The 16,787-nt window shown below is 32.9% G+C and overlaps 1 protein-coding gene and 1 pseudogene across 1 annotated transcript; both read right to left on the bottom strand.

Annotated features, from left to right (window-relative positions):
- Positions 1 to 4,439: 4,439 nt before the first annotated feature.
- On the bottom strand, positions 4,440 to 5,734 carry LOC121256259 (protein IRX15-LIKE-like). Its single transcript, XM_041156985.1, has one exon. The coding sequence runs from the start codon at positions 5,544 to 5,546 to the stop codon at positions 4,569 to 4,571; it is 978 nt and encodes a 325-aa protein (XP_041012919.1). The 5' UTR covers positions 5,547 to 5,734; the 3' UTR covers positions 4,440 to 4,568.
- Positions 5,735 to 13,671: 7,937 nt separating this feature from the next.
- On the bottom strand, positions 13,672 to 15,148 carry LOC121254141 (annotated as a pseudogene).
- Positions 15,149 to 16,787: the final 1,639 nt, after the last annotated feature.

Below are 16,787 nucleotides of genomic sequence, written 5' to 3'. Positions count from 1 at the left end.
TGTCCACTGACATGCCCTTTGTAGTAGTGATTCATCCGGCCCACATATTAGGCCCGTTTTGACGTGAAAGAGATAAATTGAATTATTTATAAATAGTAATGAGTTAAAATTATATATTAAATTTTGTTTGACTCATTTAAAATGATTTTAGATATATTTAGATATTAAGATGAATTAAAATATATTTATAAAAAGTTAAAAAAAATTATTAGTCTCATATGTAAAAAAGTATTGAATTAAAAAATATTATAGATATTTATATATTTAAATATTAAACTCAACTTAAAATTACACCGCAAACGTTACCTTAATCTAACATTAATTTCTAAACACCACTTTGGGTTCGCTTTTTCTCTTGCGCAAGCTGGGGATTCACAAATTCGGCCTTCGCCAATATAATATGATAAATGTTATATAGCATAATTTAATTTATAAATTTTTTTAAAATTAAATTATATCATAAAAATAATAAATAATATAGAGATATTACAATAATAATAGAGTTTATTTATGTTATATTCTCCTCTTTTTCATACCTCTCCTGTGAAATAATCCACCGACCCCTCCCAGCCACTCAAACAAAAGCTTCTTCCTTTTTTCTTTTTAATTAATGTTTCAATAATTGAGTACGCATTAAATTGCTGAGTATACAAATTCTGACACCTCAATAATTTAAGATCAATGATATCAATATATTTTATAATATATATTTTAAAATAGAAATATTTTTGTAAATCAATATTATTTTTATAAAATATTTTACTAAATTATTTTTTATTTTAAAATGATGTGTATTTATCATTTTTTATAATTTAAATTATAATATCGGGATTTTTGTTTCTATCGACTTAAGTAGTAGATTATCATGCATATCCCATCGGTAAATCTCCCATTAAATTTGGTAATTAAATAACAACAAAACATATAATAATAGTACTGTATGTTCAGGCATCGACCCAATAGGCCGTGAAAATTGTGTTAATAATTATTAATTGACTTTCACCAAATTATAAAAGTTATAGAATTATCGTAAGCTAGATGACACTTTTAATTAATTTTCATAATTAAATGTGAAATTTTTTTTATTTTTTAAAATTACATCTTCTAAAGATTGAATTTTCATATAAATAAAAATTTTCACATTTAATTATGCATTTATGAACTAATTAATAATAAAAAATTTTTATTTTTTTCTTAAAATTATTATTTTTTACATATTTTACAATTAGCCCATGTGTTCAAAAATACCAATTCTATATATCTAAATATTACCAATTCTATATATCAAAATGACCAATTTTATCAATAAATATTAATATATATATATGTTCTAAAAAACATTTTATATCATCAACTTAATACAAATTTTATATATAAAAATCATCTTAATACAAATTTCACAAAGTTGATTTTAATAGGTAGGAGAGAGAGAAAAAATAATAAAATAATGTTTGAAGAGTGAATTTAAAAAAACACTATTCGCAATTATGTAAAATTTTAAAAATGCTTAATTCAATTTAGAGAGATATTATATAAATATAAAAATAAATAAGTCATTACCGCTCTTAGTCCGTTGTCTAGTAATTAGGAATGCAAGTTGCCATTTAAAAAAAAAAAAAAAGTCCAACATTCGATCGTGTACGTGAATATGAAATGCAACCATCGAGATCATGTTCCCCCACTTACTTTTCATACCAACAAAACCTTTAGTAATGTGCCACTGTACGTCATTGACCTCTTCAGAGTCAACACAATATATACCTACCTACTCTGATCAGTTTGTATTGTGACACGAAGCATTTTTTTTTTTTTTTAATCTTATGTCGGCGATTATAGTTTATAGCTTGGGCAGATATTATTTATTATCAATATTCTACCTAATTAGAACACTAACGTCGGTTATACATAATGATAGGTTTAACCGTTATGATCACGGCTTAAGATATTGGATATTCGAGTTAGAGGTAAGTATTTATCCGAAGTTTATCCAACCATGCACCTTGTACTCCCCTGCATGATCAACGTTCTCTAGCACAGACAGACAAATTACAAATTAACAGACAGATGCATGCAAGAAGAAGCTGATCCCGTATCGGCCGCTCGTTATCTTCAACATATGTATACGTGGCCTTAGACAGACTCTAGCCAGCAAACTGATAAGATCAAAAAAAAAAAAAAAAAAAATGTAGATATTGTCTGAACTCCAAGCATGCATGGGCGCCACTGATATCATATCATACCCATCAGCCGAGTCTTCATGTTTGATTCACCGACAACCTAGCTAAAAGATCTCTCTCTGAAGCCACGAATTCAAGGAACTACTTTTCAGATCACTATTATATATATTATTGTGCGCGCATAGGTACTATAGCTGGATAGGCTTCGTCCCTGTCAAAACAATTTTTGTCGATTGTCCAAAGATTCAACCTCTTTATTTGCGCAATTTTAAGCTCTTTAGACTTTCAAAACCAACATCGCAATCTTTATGTTCCATTCATCTTGAAAATCTTCATCTAAAAAAATCCCAAAATTCACATGATTTACAGAAGGATTTATTCGTTTATTTATTTATTTATTTTTTGAATGCCAGGCAATTTTTCTCTTTTGAGGTCTGCGCTCTCTTACTATACTTTGTTCTAGTCATTCTGATAGAGAAGCGTAAAAAAGTATACATGTGTGTGTGTATATATATATATATATGTATACATTTCTACGAGTGTAATGACTCAAGAAAGGTTCAAGTTATAATTGGCTATTTTCTGAAAGTATTAACTCATGTTATAATTGGAGTTGATTGGAATTATGATAAATAAATAGACTTCTCTTTCTTATGTAATATGAGATCTCATTTACTATTTATGTTCACTCGATTGTGATATCCCAATGTCCATCCTTACATGTTTGACATTCTAATTGTACCATCCAATCGTAAGTAGTACTCCTCATGAAGAATTCTTAGAAAAAAATTTATTAGAAATACTTTCGTATATTTTTTAATATTATTTTTATTTTAAAAATTAAAAAAATTAAATTATTTATTTTATTTTATATAAAAATTTAAAAAATTTATAATGATGAGATAAGAGGTTTTCAAAATTTTTAAAGTTTTGAATTTTGCTCAAAGCAAACGAGAGATGAAGTATCATTTCATTAAAGTTATTTGCATAAATACATAGTTTTCAGTGTTATTTATATACTATACTCATATTTAATTTTCCTCTTAAAATATTAGTGCGGGAATATCTTTAACTGTTAGTTTTTTTTTTTTCTTGAAAAATCAAAAGATAAGAGAGAATTGTTGATTTTGTAAAAGGCGTTCAAAAAAAAAAAAAAAAAAGAGACAATCAATCAAGTTCAAGAAAGAAAAATTATTTTTATCAATTACTATTCATCATTCTATTCTTCACATCTTATGAAAAATATCCAGACACCTTATGAAAAATATTCACATCTTATGAAAAAGTTATAAGCGTGGAGTATAAAAATAAATAGTAACTAATACATAATATTTTTCAATTCAAGATACCGTCTCTTAAAAAGAAAAAAAATTATTTTTATCAATTACTATCCATCATTTTACATCATTTTATAAAAAATATTTATACACCTTATCAAAAATATTCTCCTATTTTATAAAAAAATTATAGATATGAGATATATGACGTGAAGAATTATTGATTTGTAGCAAAATTCTAAAAACAAAATACACCTATATACTCTGCATACCCGGTGACTGACTAACTTTAATTTTTACGCGATAACGTACGCTTTATCCACGTGGAGCCACGTCAGGAGGTAGTGAAAGCAAAAGTTACAACTCAGAAACAGCTGAGCATAAATCAGTTGCAGGATTGCCGGCAGCCCTGCCGGCAACAATCTGACGACATGCTCCGAGGCTTCCACTCTCACGCTCCCCTATACCAATAACAAAACGCGTTGCAATGATACAGCATCCAAGCGCGTAACTCTATTCGTACATTTCCCAAGGTCCACAAATCTTAAAGTACTATACAAAGCGTAGCTGCTAAACCTACAGCGAGTCTCACCTTCAAATTTGAAACAGCCCTAATCACCGCCACCGACAACTTATGTTATGGTACAGGTCAGGTCGCTTTACTTTTTTTAGAAAGTAATCTAAGGTAGTAAATTAAGATATTGTTTAACGAGTGTAAAATCTATCTTAATCATGTCTTTCTCAAATCAGTTTAATCCCTTTAATATTGGTTATTGTCGTCAACCCGTCTGCTAAGCCAAAAATTGATGTTCATGAAGATTCCCGTCGTTTGGATTGTGAGTTGGGATGATTTATGAAATTTGTGGGTTAAAATTTATAAATAATAGTGAATACTATCGAGCATCTCAATCCAAACCGGATCTCAAATCCTATCAAGTCAGCTCTTTTCCCATAGTTTCTAACCAACCAAACAGACCATGGAAACTTTGATCCTTCAGCTGTTGTTTGGAAACACTTGCAAAATGTTTACACCTATAAGAATATTAACACTTGCTATGTTAAGAACAAAAAACGAAAAGGGTAATAGTAGTACACCCTAAGCATAAACCCCATCTCAATGATCATCTTCATCATCCCCTGATGATAGAGAAGCTAAACCCGATGATGGCAATGATGATGAAGGAAAGGTCGAATTTTTACAGAACTCAAAGCTGCTAATCTCCATTCTCTTCAACACAAAATGACCCAACAAATCCACGGTCTCAACCAAATTCTCTTCGCACAAGAATTCATCGCTGCAAATTCTCTCGACCTCTCTGTTAAAGTCGTGCACGAATACATGGGTCGGAGATCCACCGTCCCTCTTGCTCCTCGCCAGCACGCTCGACGTGAAAATCGCAGACATCCTCCCTGGGGCCTTGGGGAAATACCCACGTGGCCCGTCGACTAGAATCACATCCCAAGGCACGTTGTAAATGTGGTTGGGCAGGTCGTTGATGCCGAGCTTGCATTCCGAGAACAAGAGGTTCTGCACGGGTCTGCACTCGTTGCGGACTTTGGATTTGGTTTCTTTAATGAGCTCCGGCATGTCGGATACCTTCGTGGAGAAGGACACGTCGTAGGCTTCGATTCCCGGGTGTGACTGTTCGAACCTGGACACCAAGAACTCATTCTCGTCCAGGTAGACTGTGTGGCCGTGGAAGTTGAGGGCGTGCCAGAGGAGGGATTCGTGAGTGAGACCGAAGGCTAAAAAGTTGCAGCGGGGAGAGCAGAGGTTAAGAGCCGTGGCTATGGAGGTGAGCTCGGCGGAGGACATGTGGGGAGAGGAGGAGTTGGGGGCGGTGGCAGCGTAGTGGAGGAGGGCGTCAGAGATGGAGGGCGGAAGCGGAGAGGTAAATGATGCGGAGGTTAAGCTTGCTGGTTTGGAGGAGGAATATTGGACGGTGGAGTTGATGAGGGTGAGAGTGAAGGCTAAGGTGAAGAACGTGGTAAAGAAGAGGAGCCAGAGGCGGTGGGAGCTTGAGAAGGAGGAGGCGACGGCGCCGTTTTGTTTGTGAATTAGTATGAGCTTGGTGTTGGCGTTGCTCTTCATTTTCTTGGGTGGGAAGCACGTACAGAACACGGGAGAGGAAACGAGACTTCCCTATTCAGCGCTCTCTCTTTCGTTTTGTTTTATCCAGGTTCGGTCTGAGAGAGTAATAACGTTGGAGATTTCAGTTCAAAGAGAGCCACGAGATTTCACGACGACCGAGGGATGAAGGAGATGTGAGCGGTGGAGATGAAATATTGGGGTGGGGCCCTATGAGATTGAGGTTCTTGTGAGGGGAATGGTGGGGACAGGGGGACGACATCTCAATAAACGAGGGAAGGGAAAGGCCCACAGATTCTATATGGACCAGTACGACATCGTTGGTGGGTATCAAGTTTGTCGTTAATATATCATTTTCCATTAACTTTAGGCTGGATTTTAAAATATGGAAAATATGGGGCCACAGTTTGAGCTAGCTACAGGCCGACGAATATGCAGCCATATTATAGGGGACAGATAAAAAGGAAATGCTTGGGAGTGGCAATTAGATCTCTGTTTTTTTTCACTTTTGGAAAACCATCTGCCCCTTGTGGCAATGCTACAGATACTACAGTACTGTCATCACAAGATTTGAAACAAACGAAAATGGCGTGGAAATAGAATCAAGCCTTCCAAATATAATAAATACTTGGAGTCTTTAACACCACCTTATGTTATGTTAAAGTTGTGGTCTGATTGGTATAATTTTAACGTTTAAAATAGAGATTTGAAGTTTGAAATTATATTTTTTAATTAAAAAAAAACTGTCTTATAAATAATAATTATTATTCTTTAATTTCAATAAGATGGATTTAGTTAGAGATTTTAGATAAGATGTTTTGTTAAAAGTTAAATAAAATATTATTAAATATTATTTTTATTTTAAAATTTATTTTTATATAAAAATTTAAAAAATTTATAATAATAAGATAAATAAGATAAAATAAAAAGAAATAGATTTGTGTATTCAAAACCTTCCTAAATTGTCGTATTTGATACTCAGTACCTGGCAAGGAAGGACATTTAAGAGGCGGCTACGTGGAGTCCATGCGAGAGGAATGCAGATATCACTCAACGTAATCGGCACCACATTTAAAGCAGAACCCTCTACAGGCTAAAGCATAGCCCACACAATAAATTTCGTACAATCTGCCTGAAAATAAACATATCCAGCTACTTCCTCGATGCGGTGATTGATTACCCTTTTTATATTCTCCAAAAATAAGAATTTTATCTATAAATAAAATTACTTTACCTCTCATATTTACAGTTCAAGCTGACCGCTTGAGCAAATTTATTTATACTTAATAATTAAAAAAGTAATTTTAAATGTATTGAAATTTTTTTTATTTTTTAAAATATTTAAATATATTAAAATAATTGAAAAAAAAACTCAAAACAACATTGGTCACGTTGAACGAACTACTCTCTATTTATTCATTCTTACCTTTGGAAGTTAGAACCTCAATTTTATATATTTGAATTTTTACTTTTTACGACGGAATTACCCTTTTTCAAACTAGTCTATTAACTATTTAAATGACATGAGAATCTTGGAAACTGTAAGGTGAACGAGCGGATAAACCAATTTAATTATAGAGTTAGTTAGGCGGGGTGTGACAACTGACAGCTTTAACCTGAGCATTGTGAAAAAATAAAAGCTGCAAAGTTACCAGGATTTACGGGAACGGTACAGTCACCGATTTCTAAAAGTTTCCAACGTTTCGATCATTGTCGGGTTTGAATGGAAGAGATGGCACCAAACGACAGCGCGGAAAAAAGCTCGTTTTTTAAGCTACGGACATGACAAGCTATTGATGCTAATTGGCACTCACGTACGGAGAATTTTTTTTTTTTTTTTTCTTGCTTGAATTTTAAGTTAATCTTATATATTAAATTTAAATAATACTATATATCATATTTTTATCTTATTTTAACTATATTAAACAGTATATAACATATTTATTATTATAAAATAATAAAATATTATATAATAATAAATAATCATTTAATAATGATAAATGTGACACATCTTACTTAGTAAAATGAAAGTGTAATAGTAATATGACGTATATAATTTTCCATTAAATTTAGATGTATAGATGGCATGTTATTCTCAAATATTGAATTCATTATTTACAAAATAAATTGATTTAAAATTTTGATAAATAATATCACATCAATACAATATTTAAAAATAAGATAAAAATATATATACCAAGTTCAAATATATTTATTGATGTGATAAACGAGCAAGTAAGTGGATCGATAAAGAAAAACAAAGATAAAAATAATACTGTTTCAAATGCATATTTATTTTAATAAATTTCATTGATAAAGAAACAATTGGGATAGTGGCGGGATTGTTTGGTAGGTAATAGTGGCAAAAAAGTGATTTCCCATGATGAAAGTAACTTTCTAGAAAAGTTGAGATATGTGCATTCTGCCCACCACTATGCCCTATCATTTCAGTTGTTTAAGATATACTCATTCCTAATCCAAACATTATTATATGCTTTTAATTTATTTATTTGTAAAGTTGCGTTCGGTGGAATCTCCTGATTAATTATTTTATTATTGATTTAATATGTTCCATTAGCTTGCTCTCATGTCCTACTAGAGTCAAAAGTATTAAAGCGACTTAGTTCCTCGTTACGACAAAAATCTCCCCGGCCAAAAAATCGCCTCACCAATCTCAATGTCGCCTTAATAAAATCATGGCTGAATTCTTGACGGGTATATCATGGCTACTTGCTTACGATACCAGTTATAATGTTAGTACGTAAGAGGAAGAATATGTTCGGATTTTGATAGGTCTAGTTAGTAGTTACTGGTACGGTACCCACCATAAACAGCAACCTACTTAAAATTGGGGGAAAGCCCATTGATATGGATATGGGCCTAAAAAAGGCCCATTCCATGGGGGAATCTTCTTGAGAGCAAACTTCTTGATTTGAGTAATGGTAATCAAACCTTAATCCGAGTAATGACGATTACTTCTTTCGGGGTCAAGTCCAAAATTTTCATGTTTATTGTTTGGTAATTAGAGTCCAAACTCCTACTGAAGCGTTGAGTTTATAATCATGCTCCTTGATTACTTCAGGAAGAATCCATCGACCAAGACAAGGAAAGCTCTTTGGGATGTGTGGTAACATAATACATTTTCATATTATTTCACATTACTATTCATAATTGTTCACTACTATTCAAAAATTATTAATTATTATTTATAAACTATTTCATTATTATTAACAAATGATCGGAGATAGTTTAACATCAATTTACAGAAACTTAGACCTGGTTTGGATTAAAAAATCCTCCAACTCATCTTAACTTTGATCTCATCTAATTATTACAATTTGTTTGAATTCTCACAAAAAATATAATAAACAATTTAATTTTTTCAAATTCTAAAACAATAATAATATTAAAAAAATAATATTCTAATAATATTTTATTTAATTTTCATCTCAGCTCATTTCATCTTAACTCAACTCTATATCCAAACCTAATCTTGAGATTTCTGATAAGTCAGGAACATCAAACAAAATAAAGCCTACCAAATTCCAATAAGCTTGGTAGCAAATCTCGTAAATAAAAAATATATATATCTTTTAAATATCGCAAATTCATATAGTTTTATACATGAGATAAGATGAGTTGAAATTAAAGTTAAAATTTGAATAAAATGTTATTAAAATAATCTTTTTAATATTTTTTTATTTTGAAATTTGAGAAAATTAAATTGTTTATTTTATTTTATGTGTAAATTTAAAAAAGTTGTAATGATTTGATGAAATGAATTAAAAAGAGTTGTAAATCAAACTAGTCCTGATCAAGAAATCAGGCACAACAATCATCAAAAGTACATACACGTTGAAACCCAAATCTTAAATTATTTGGACTCCAAGCAAAAAAGAGACATTCATAACTATTCAAACTTAATCCTGCTTTGCAGCACTGCCACGAGTCATGAAAATATTAAATTGGAATTGTCGGGGGCTTGAGAACCGCCGTACAGTTCAAGACCTATACTTGTTAGTGGAGAAAAAGAAGCCTGATGTAGTTTTCATCATGGAAACTAAACTATTAATAAATCAGTGGGATTGGATAAAAAGAAAGTTGAATTTTCAAGGGTGTCTAGCAGTGGATTCAGTGAAAATGAGTGGAGGATTATCATTATTATGGAAGTCTAATATAGAAATGAATATTTGTTCATATTCTAGAAACAATATTAGTGCAGCTATGGAAAATGAAGGGAGTGAAAAGGAATGGCAATTTACTGGTTTTTATGGACAACCTAATACAAATAGAAGACGAGATGCTTGGCATTTACTGATTTCCTTGAAACCTAAGGATAAAAAAAAAAAATGAAACCTTGGATGGTGCGTGGAGATTTTAATGAAATATTAACTCAGCATGAAAAGGTGGGTGGTAGTTTAAGAAGTGAGGCTCAAATGGAGAGATGTGGATTATATGATATGGGATGGGAAGGGTGGAGATTCAAATGGAGTAATGAACATGGTGATTCAACTTTTATTAAGGAGAGACTAGATAGAGAGGTTGTAAATGTAGAATGGATCAACATATTCAACAAGGCTAAGGTAGAAGTGATGGCAGCAAGGACTTCAGATCACAGACCAATTTTGATTTGTTGCTGGAAAGAATTTAATAGAAGAACTAATGAGTCAAATAATTTTTAGACATGAAATGGCTTGCGGAAGTGATGAAAAGTGTGAGCATAAGGTCAAAGAAGAGTGGAGCAAAGATGTGGGTAGTGCATAAATTTGAAAAGAATTCAAAACTATTTACAAAAGAGTCAATTAGTGTTGTCGAAATGGTGTAGATTAAAAGCTTCAGAGGATGAAAAGAAAATAAGAGAGAAGACTGTAGTGCTAAAAGAATTACAGAATGATGAGGGACAACATAATGTGAATGATGTAAAAATACTGCAGATGGAGGTTGGTGAATTACTTGCAAAAGAAAGTAAGATGCGGAGACAAAGGGCAAAAGTACACTGGTTTCAGCATGGGGATAAAAACTCAAGGTAATTTTCATGCATGTGCTACTCAAAGGAAGAAGCAGAATAGGACTAGGAAAATACAAGATGAGATTGGAACTAGTATGGAAAAGAAGGAGGAAATTTTTAGTGCTTTCAAGAGGTATTTTCAGAATGTTTATCAATCATCTTATCCAAGAAAGGAGGATATGGATGAGTGTCAGAAGCATGTAAAGTCAAAGGTATCGACAGAAATGAATATGACTCTTATGGCGCCCTTTACAGCTGACGAGGTTGGAAGGGCATTAAAATAGATGGATCCATGGAAGTCACAAGAACTAGATGGATTTGGAGCAGGATTTTATCAAGATCATTAAGAAGTAGTGGGACCTAAGGTTAGTATGGCCATCCTTGCTATGTTAAATGGAAGTCAATTGCCTAGTGATATAAATCATACGAATATTGCACTGGTTCCTAAGGTAACAAACCCAGTTTTAGTAAATGAGTTTAGGTCAATCTCTTTATGTAATGTTTTGTACAAACTTATTGCTAAAGTTTTAGCAAATCGACTTAAAGAGTGCTTCCTTATATTATTTCAAGTTGGCAAAGTGCTTTTGTACTAGGAAGGTCTATAATAGACAATGTAATAGTAGCTTTTGAGATTTTACATTCAATGTTGAAAAGAAAGAAAGGAAGGGTGGGGAGCTTAGTACTAAAATTAGATATATCAAAAGCCTATGATAGGATAGAGTGGAAATTTTTGGAAAATATAATGAGAAAGTTGGATTTTGTGGAAGGTTGGATAAGAATGGTGATGAATTGTATGAAATCTGTGTCATTCTCAGTTTTAATAAATGGTAGACCTGATGATAGTTTTAAACCAAGTAGAGGATTAAGACAAGGCAATCCTCTATCACCTTATCTTTTTATCCTATGTGCATAAGGTTTAAGTGCTATGTTATGTAAAGCTGAGAAAGAGGGAAAGATAAGTGGCGTGGCTGCAACAAAAGGGGGTACCAAAATCAGTCATCTGCAACAGTAGATGACTGTGTTATATTCAATAAAGCTGATAAGGAGAATTGGAAGACTATTCAAGAGGTATTGGAAAAATATGAAAGGGTCTCAGGTCAAGCACTTAACAAGCAAAAGACCTCTATTCTATTTAGTGATAATACTCATAGGGAGACTAAGAGAGAAATCATGCAGAATGCAGGTGTGATATTGTATGGGGACTATGGTAAGTACTTGGGGCTCCTAACGATGATAGGCAGAGCTAAATTTCAAACTTTTAAAATAATAAAGGAAATGATATGGAGGAAAGAACATTGTTGGAAGAATTCTTTACTCTCTATAGCTGAAAGAGAAATCATGATTAAAGCAGTGCTGCAATCAATACCAATTTACACAATGAATGTCTGTTGCCTAAGTGATTATGTACTGAGATTAATGCATTGATATCAAGTTTCTGGTGGAAGAAAAATGATGAAGGAAAGACTATTTATTGGAGGAAGTGGTCTAAGATGGGAGAAAACAAAGTGGATGGTGGGATGGGTTTTAGACATATTGAGGTGTTTAATACAGCATTGTTGGCAAAACAGAGTTGGAAACTGCAATTGGATCAAGACTCTTTGGTAGCAAAGGTGTTTAAAGAGAAATATTTTAGTAGAACCCAGCTTATAGATGCAAAACTTGGATTCAGACCATCATATATGTGGAGAAGTTTAATGGCAGCACAGTCTATTATGAATGATGGTTTGACATGGAGGGTTGGGAATGGAAAAAAAGTGGCAATTTAGTTTGATTAATGGCTACCTCAGTCTGAAATACATTGAATCAGATCACCTGTAAGGCTACTAGCAGCAAATGCAAAGGTGGATGAATTAATAAATGAGGAAAATCACAGCTGGAATGAAGAACTAATAGAAGAAATTTTTAACACAGAAGAAGCAACTTAGATATGCAGTATCCCATTGAGCAAGAGAAGAGGGGTAGACAATGTTGTTTGGGGGTATACAAAGGATGGAAGATACACACTGAGAAATGCTTATTATGAAGGGAAAAAAAAAAAAAGGTAGCTGTGGGGGAAAGCTCCAACTAGCAAATTAAAAAATAGATGTGGAAGCTTGTGTGGAACTCGAATGTGCCAAGGAAAGTAAAACATTTCATGTGGAAAGCTTTGCAATCAATCTTGCCTACAAAATTGAATCTGTGGAAAAGGAATATGGTGGAAGATGCAACATGTCCTATTTGTAAAAAGGAGGAGGAATCAATTCAGCATGTCTTGTGAACCTGTCCAGCTGCCAATGATGTATGGGTTGAGAGATCTAGTGGCCTGCATAAATCGTGCTGTGAAGAAGTAGAATTTGTTCAACTCTGACAAAGACTAATTAAGACATTGAAATAAGAGAAGTTGGAGAGAGTAGCATTAATACTAGCAGGCATTTGGTTAAGAAGAAATAGATTTGTTTTTAATGAAAAATTTGATGATCCAAGTCTGGTAATGAAACAAGTTGAACTGATGATGGAAGTGATTCATAAAGCAGAAGAAAAACAAGGTGAACATAGAAGAGACACGAAAATAAGCAGGATAAATACAAAGTGGTAGCCACCTAATGAATATTTCATGAAAATTGACTATGATGCCTCAATAAATAGAGAATAAAAGAAGATGGGAATTGGGATGGCAGCCAAAAATCATGTATGAGGAATTTAGTTTTCATGTTGTGTTGTAAGGAAATTTGCGAAGGAAATTGAAGTTGCTGAAATACTAGCATTGTGGAAGGCAATGGAGACAACTGCAAAACTAAATTTGCAAAGAGTTATCTTTGAAGGGGATGCATAGACAATAGCAAAAGCAGTGAACAACAAAGATGTTTATCATGGGTCGATAGATCAACAAGTACTAGATATTAAAAAGGTTTTATCACATAGGCCATCTTGGTTTGTACAATCAATCTTCAATGAAGGTAATAATGTAGCACATATGTTGGCAAAGAGAGCTGTGCAAATAAATGAGGAATAATTTTGGATGGAAGAAATTCCTAGCGAGTTTGTATCTGTAGTAGAAATGGATAAACCTTGTAATGAGCTGTGCTCAGTAATTTCTTAATGAAATGTGATCAAGTGGTGATGTTTCAAAAAAAAAAAAACTTAATCCTGGTTTCTCGTAGAATGATAAGACCTTAATTCTTCCAATAAACCACCTATATCAGAGTAAGATGAGCCCCCTTCTTCAACAACCCTCTTTGCCATCTCCCCAAGCGCTCTGGCTCTGCATCTCATTTTCCCAACGCTGTCACCCACCATAATCTCCTTAACCGCCTTCTCTATGGCTTCCCTTTTGATATTGTCTCCCACCAACCTAACCCATCGCTAAGCACCAACCCCAACACCAATCTTCAAAACATCAGTGATCAGCTTCTCGTTAAAGAATTGTTCGGCAAATATGGGCCATGTTACTATTGACAGCCCCGCACTGATTCCTTCGAGCGCTGAGTTCGAACCACAATGAGTCACAAAACCTCCAACTGCTTCGTTATCAAGAATCAGAACCTGGGGTGCCCACCCTTTTATTATTAGTCCCTTACCTTCCATTCTCTTCTCAGACCCTTCAGGCAACCAATCTTCATTTTCTTCTTCTTCTGCCTCATTGTTCTTGTTCTTCCTCTCAACCCAAATAAATTGTTGCCCTGATGCTTCAAGGCCTAACGCAATCTCGCGCAGCTGAGAAGCTGGAAACTTTGAGGTCGTCCCAAAGCATACGTAGACAACCGAATTTGGTTTCTTGGAGCCTAGCCATTTCAAGCAGTACTCATGCTCGTTAATGGAGGCTACCTTTCCTCCTATTTGGGCCCTATCTTCAGCTTTCCTATTGCAAAGAGAAACAGGGCCTATATGCCAGGCTTTTCTCCCCATAACCTTCATGTAATAATCGACATAGCCCGGTTCGAGCTCGTAAAAGCTATTGACAAGCATTCCAAAGCTTTGCTTTTCTGCTTTTTGGGCACTATCTAGCAACCTTGTAAAATCGTTCTCGAGTCCTAGCCGTATAGGATCCGCAAGTTGTGTTCTCGTCAATTGGATCTCATCCGATAGGCCAGGCAAGACAAATTTCTCATTGTTGGATGAGACCGTTTGGTGAGGGTTATTAAGTATTATGCTTCCCATAGCACACATGGATAAGAAGTTGGTACCATGGAAGATCAACCTTGGAACTCCATACTTAGATGCTAGAGCCGTTGCCCACGGAAAGAACATGTCGGCAACAAGGGCATGCAGGCGTAGTTCTTGCATTAGGTTGCCGAGAGGATGTTGGAGCAAGGAGAGGGTATCAAAGAATTTGCGGTGGTGTTCTTGGTTGGAGACCAAATCGAGGTTTTCGAAGCCTTTGGGGAGGTCGGCCTGTTTGGCAGGGAATTTGATGACTTTGATGCTGATTTCAGAGGGAGAGTTTTGGGTTTTTTCGATAGTTTTGGTGAAGTAATGAGTATTATGAGTGGTAGTGATTATAGAGGTCTTGACGCCTCTGGCTGCAAGAGCCTAACCATGTCTATGGTTGGTAAAATATGTCCCTGTGCCATCAGAGGGAAGAATAGGATGTGAAGCTGATCAATTTCAATAGCCATGCTTGAAAATTTCATCTCTATGAATTGTACAGGTTGAATATAATGGATATATAAAAATTTATATTGATGTTTTGGCTTGTTGAGTAGGTAGGTAGTATGGTTAGGAATTGCATGGCTGGTTTATTAAGTTAGTTTATGTAATTACGATTTTCTTTGTTATAAGTGAGTTTATTATTACAAGTGAGGTTATTAATAAGGAAAATGATTTATAAATAATATTTTGTACAATATATTACATAATAATATTTTAAATAATATTTTATAAAAATATTTTTATAAAATATTGTACAAAATAATATTTTTATAAAAAAATATCTTCATTTTATAATATTATTATATAATATATTATATAATATATTATGCATTTATGATTACTCTATTAATAAAGTGATGGAGCCGCTCTTTTTGGAAAGGGCAAAAAAAAAAAAAAGAGTGTACGTCACCATTAGACGCGTGTCGATCAGCAAAGCTTACACCTGCGTGATTATAATTTTCTAATGCAAGTGTTTTTTTTTTTTTTTTTTGAAATATAATGCAAGAGTTGAGAACAACGAAAAGTGGCAGCCGGTGGTGACGACATGAATTTCGTACCGTGTATTGTGTAAATAATTTCTTTTTACGTAAACTTAATATTTATTCAGTCGTTATAAAAAAAATTATATATAAAAAAATTTATAAATTAATGTTATCAAATTATAAATTTATTTTTATTATAAATTAAATTTAACAAATTCTATAAATTCAAATTAATTTATAGATTTATCTTAATATAATATCTTTATATATGCAGCAAGTCTCTAATTATAAATATAGAATTTGTACTTAAAAGTGAACTGCTCCCTTTCGATTTATTCACATGTTTAATCAGTGTGATGCTATATAGTATAAACTCTTTTATATTTTTTTGAAAAGGATAAATACAAATATTTTTTATGATATTTTACATAATTTTATTTTAAAATGATAGTTATTTTTATAACAAACTTCGAATACAACGCAGTACATGGTAAAATCACTTTTGAAGCGGAACTTTTTTTTCTAAAATTTGATAAAATAGTCCATTATTTTTTAAAGAAAATTCATTTTAATAAAAGAGTTTATCTTCAAATGACTTTGTGTTGTGTTTATCTGTGTTTTACACTTTCCAATACAAATTTGACATGTAGGCGATTTATGGAACCAACCATGGATGCGAGCCCCTCTTTCTATATCTTGTATCTGGAAAGCTCTACCTTTCTCTGGAACCTTATCCTCTCACTTTCTTTGGTGGCTGATGCTGGAACTGCTTTCATGACAAGGAAACCAGATGAGATATTTATTTCCTATGAGTAATGGGGGACCCAGTCCATGATTTCCATTCATGATTTCTCATTTGGCTTCATCTGAGATTGATGAAAAGTATATATTTTTTATAAATTTAATATTTTTATATTTAAAATTTTATAAATTAATTATTAAATTTATCAAAATAATAATATAATATTATTTTTTTATAATAATATTTTTAATTTATTTTTCATATTTTATAATTACACTAACTATATATATATTAATAATTTAATTTGATACTTAAGTTATTATTTTTTAATTAATTTTTTTCCACAACTTAATTACTAACATTATATTTCTGTGACCTCATCA

The sequence above is a fragment of the Juglans microcarpa x Juglans regia genome, chromosome 3D (genome assembly GCF_004785595.1).
Source record: "Juglans microcarpa x Juglans regia isolate MS1-56 chromosome 3D, Jm3101_v1.0, whole genome shotgun sequence".
In the NCBI taxonomy this organism is placed as follows: Eukaryota; Viridiplantae; Streptophyta; class Magnoliopsida; order Fagales; family Juglandaceae; genus Juglans; species Juglans microcarpa x Juglans regia.
This window is presented reverse-complemented; position numbering and strand designations above follow the sequence as displayed.

Excerpts from the sequence above, each read along its gene's own strand:
- LOC121256259 (XM_041156985.1), bottom strand. The coding sequence starts at position 5,546 with ATGAAGAGCAACGCCAACACCAAGCTCATACTAATTCACAAACAAAAC.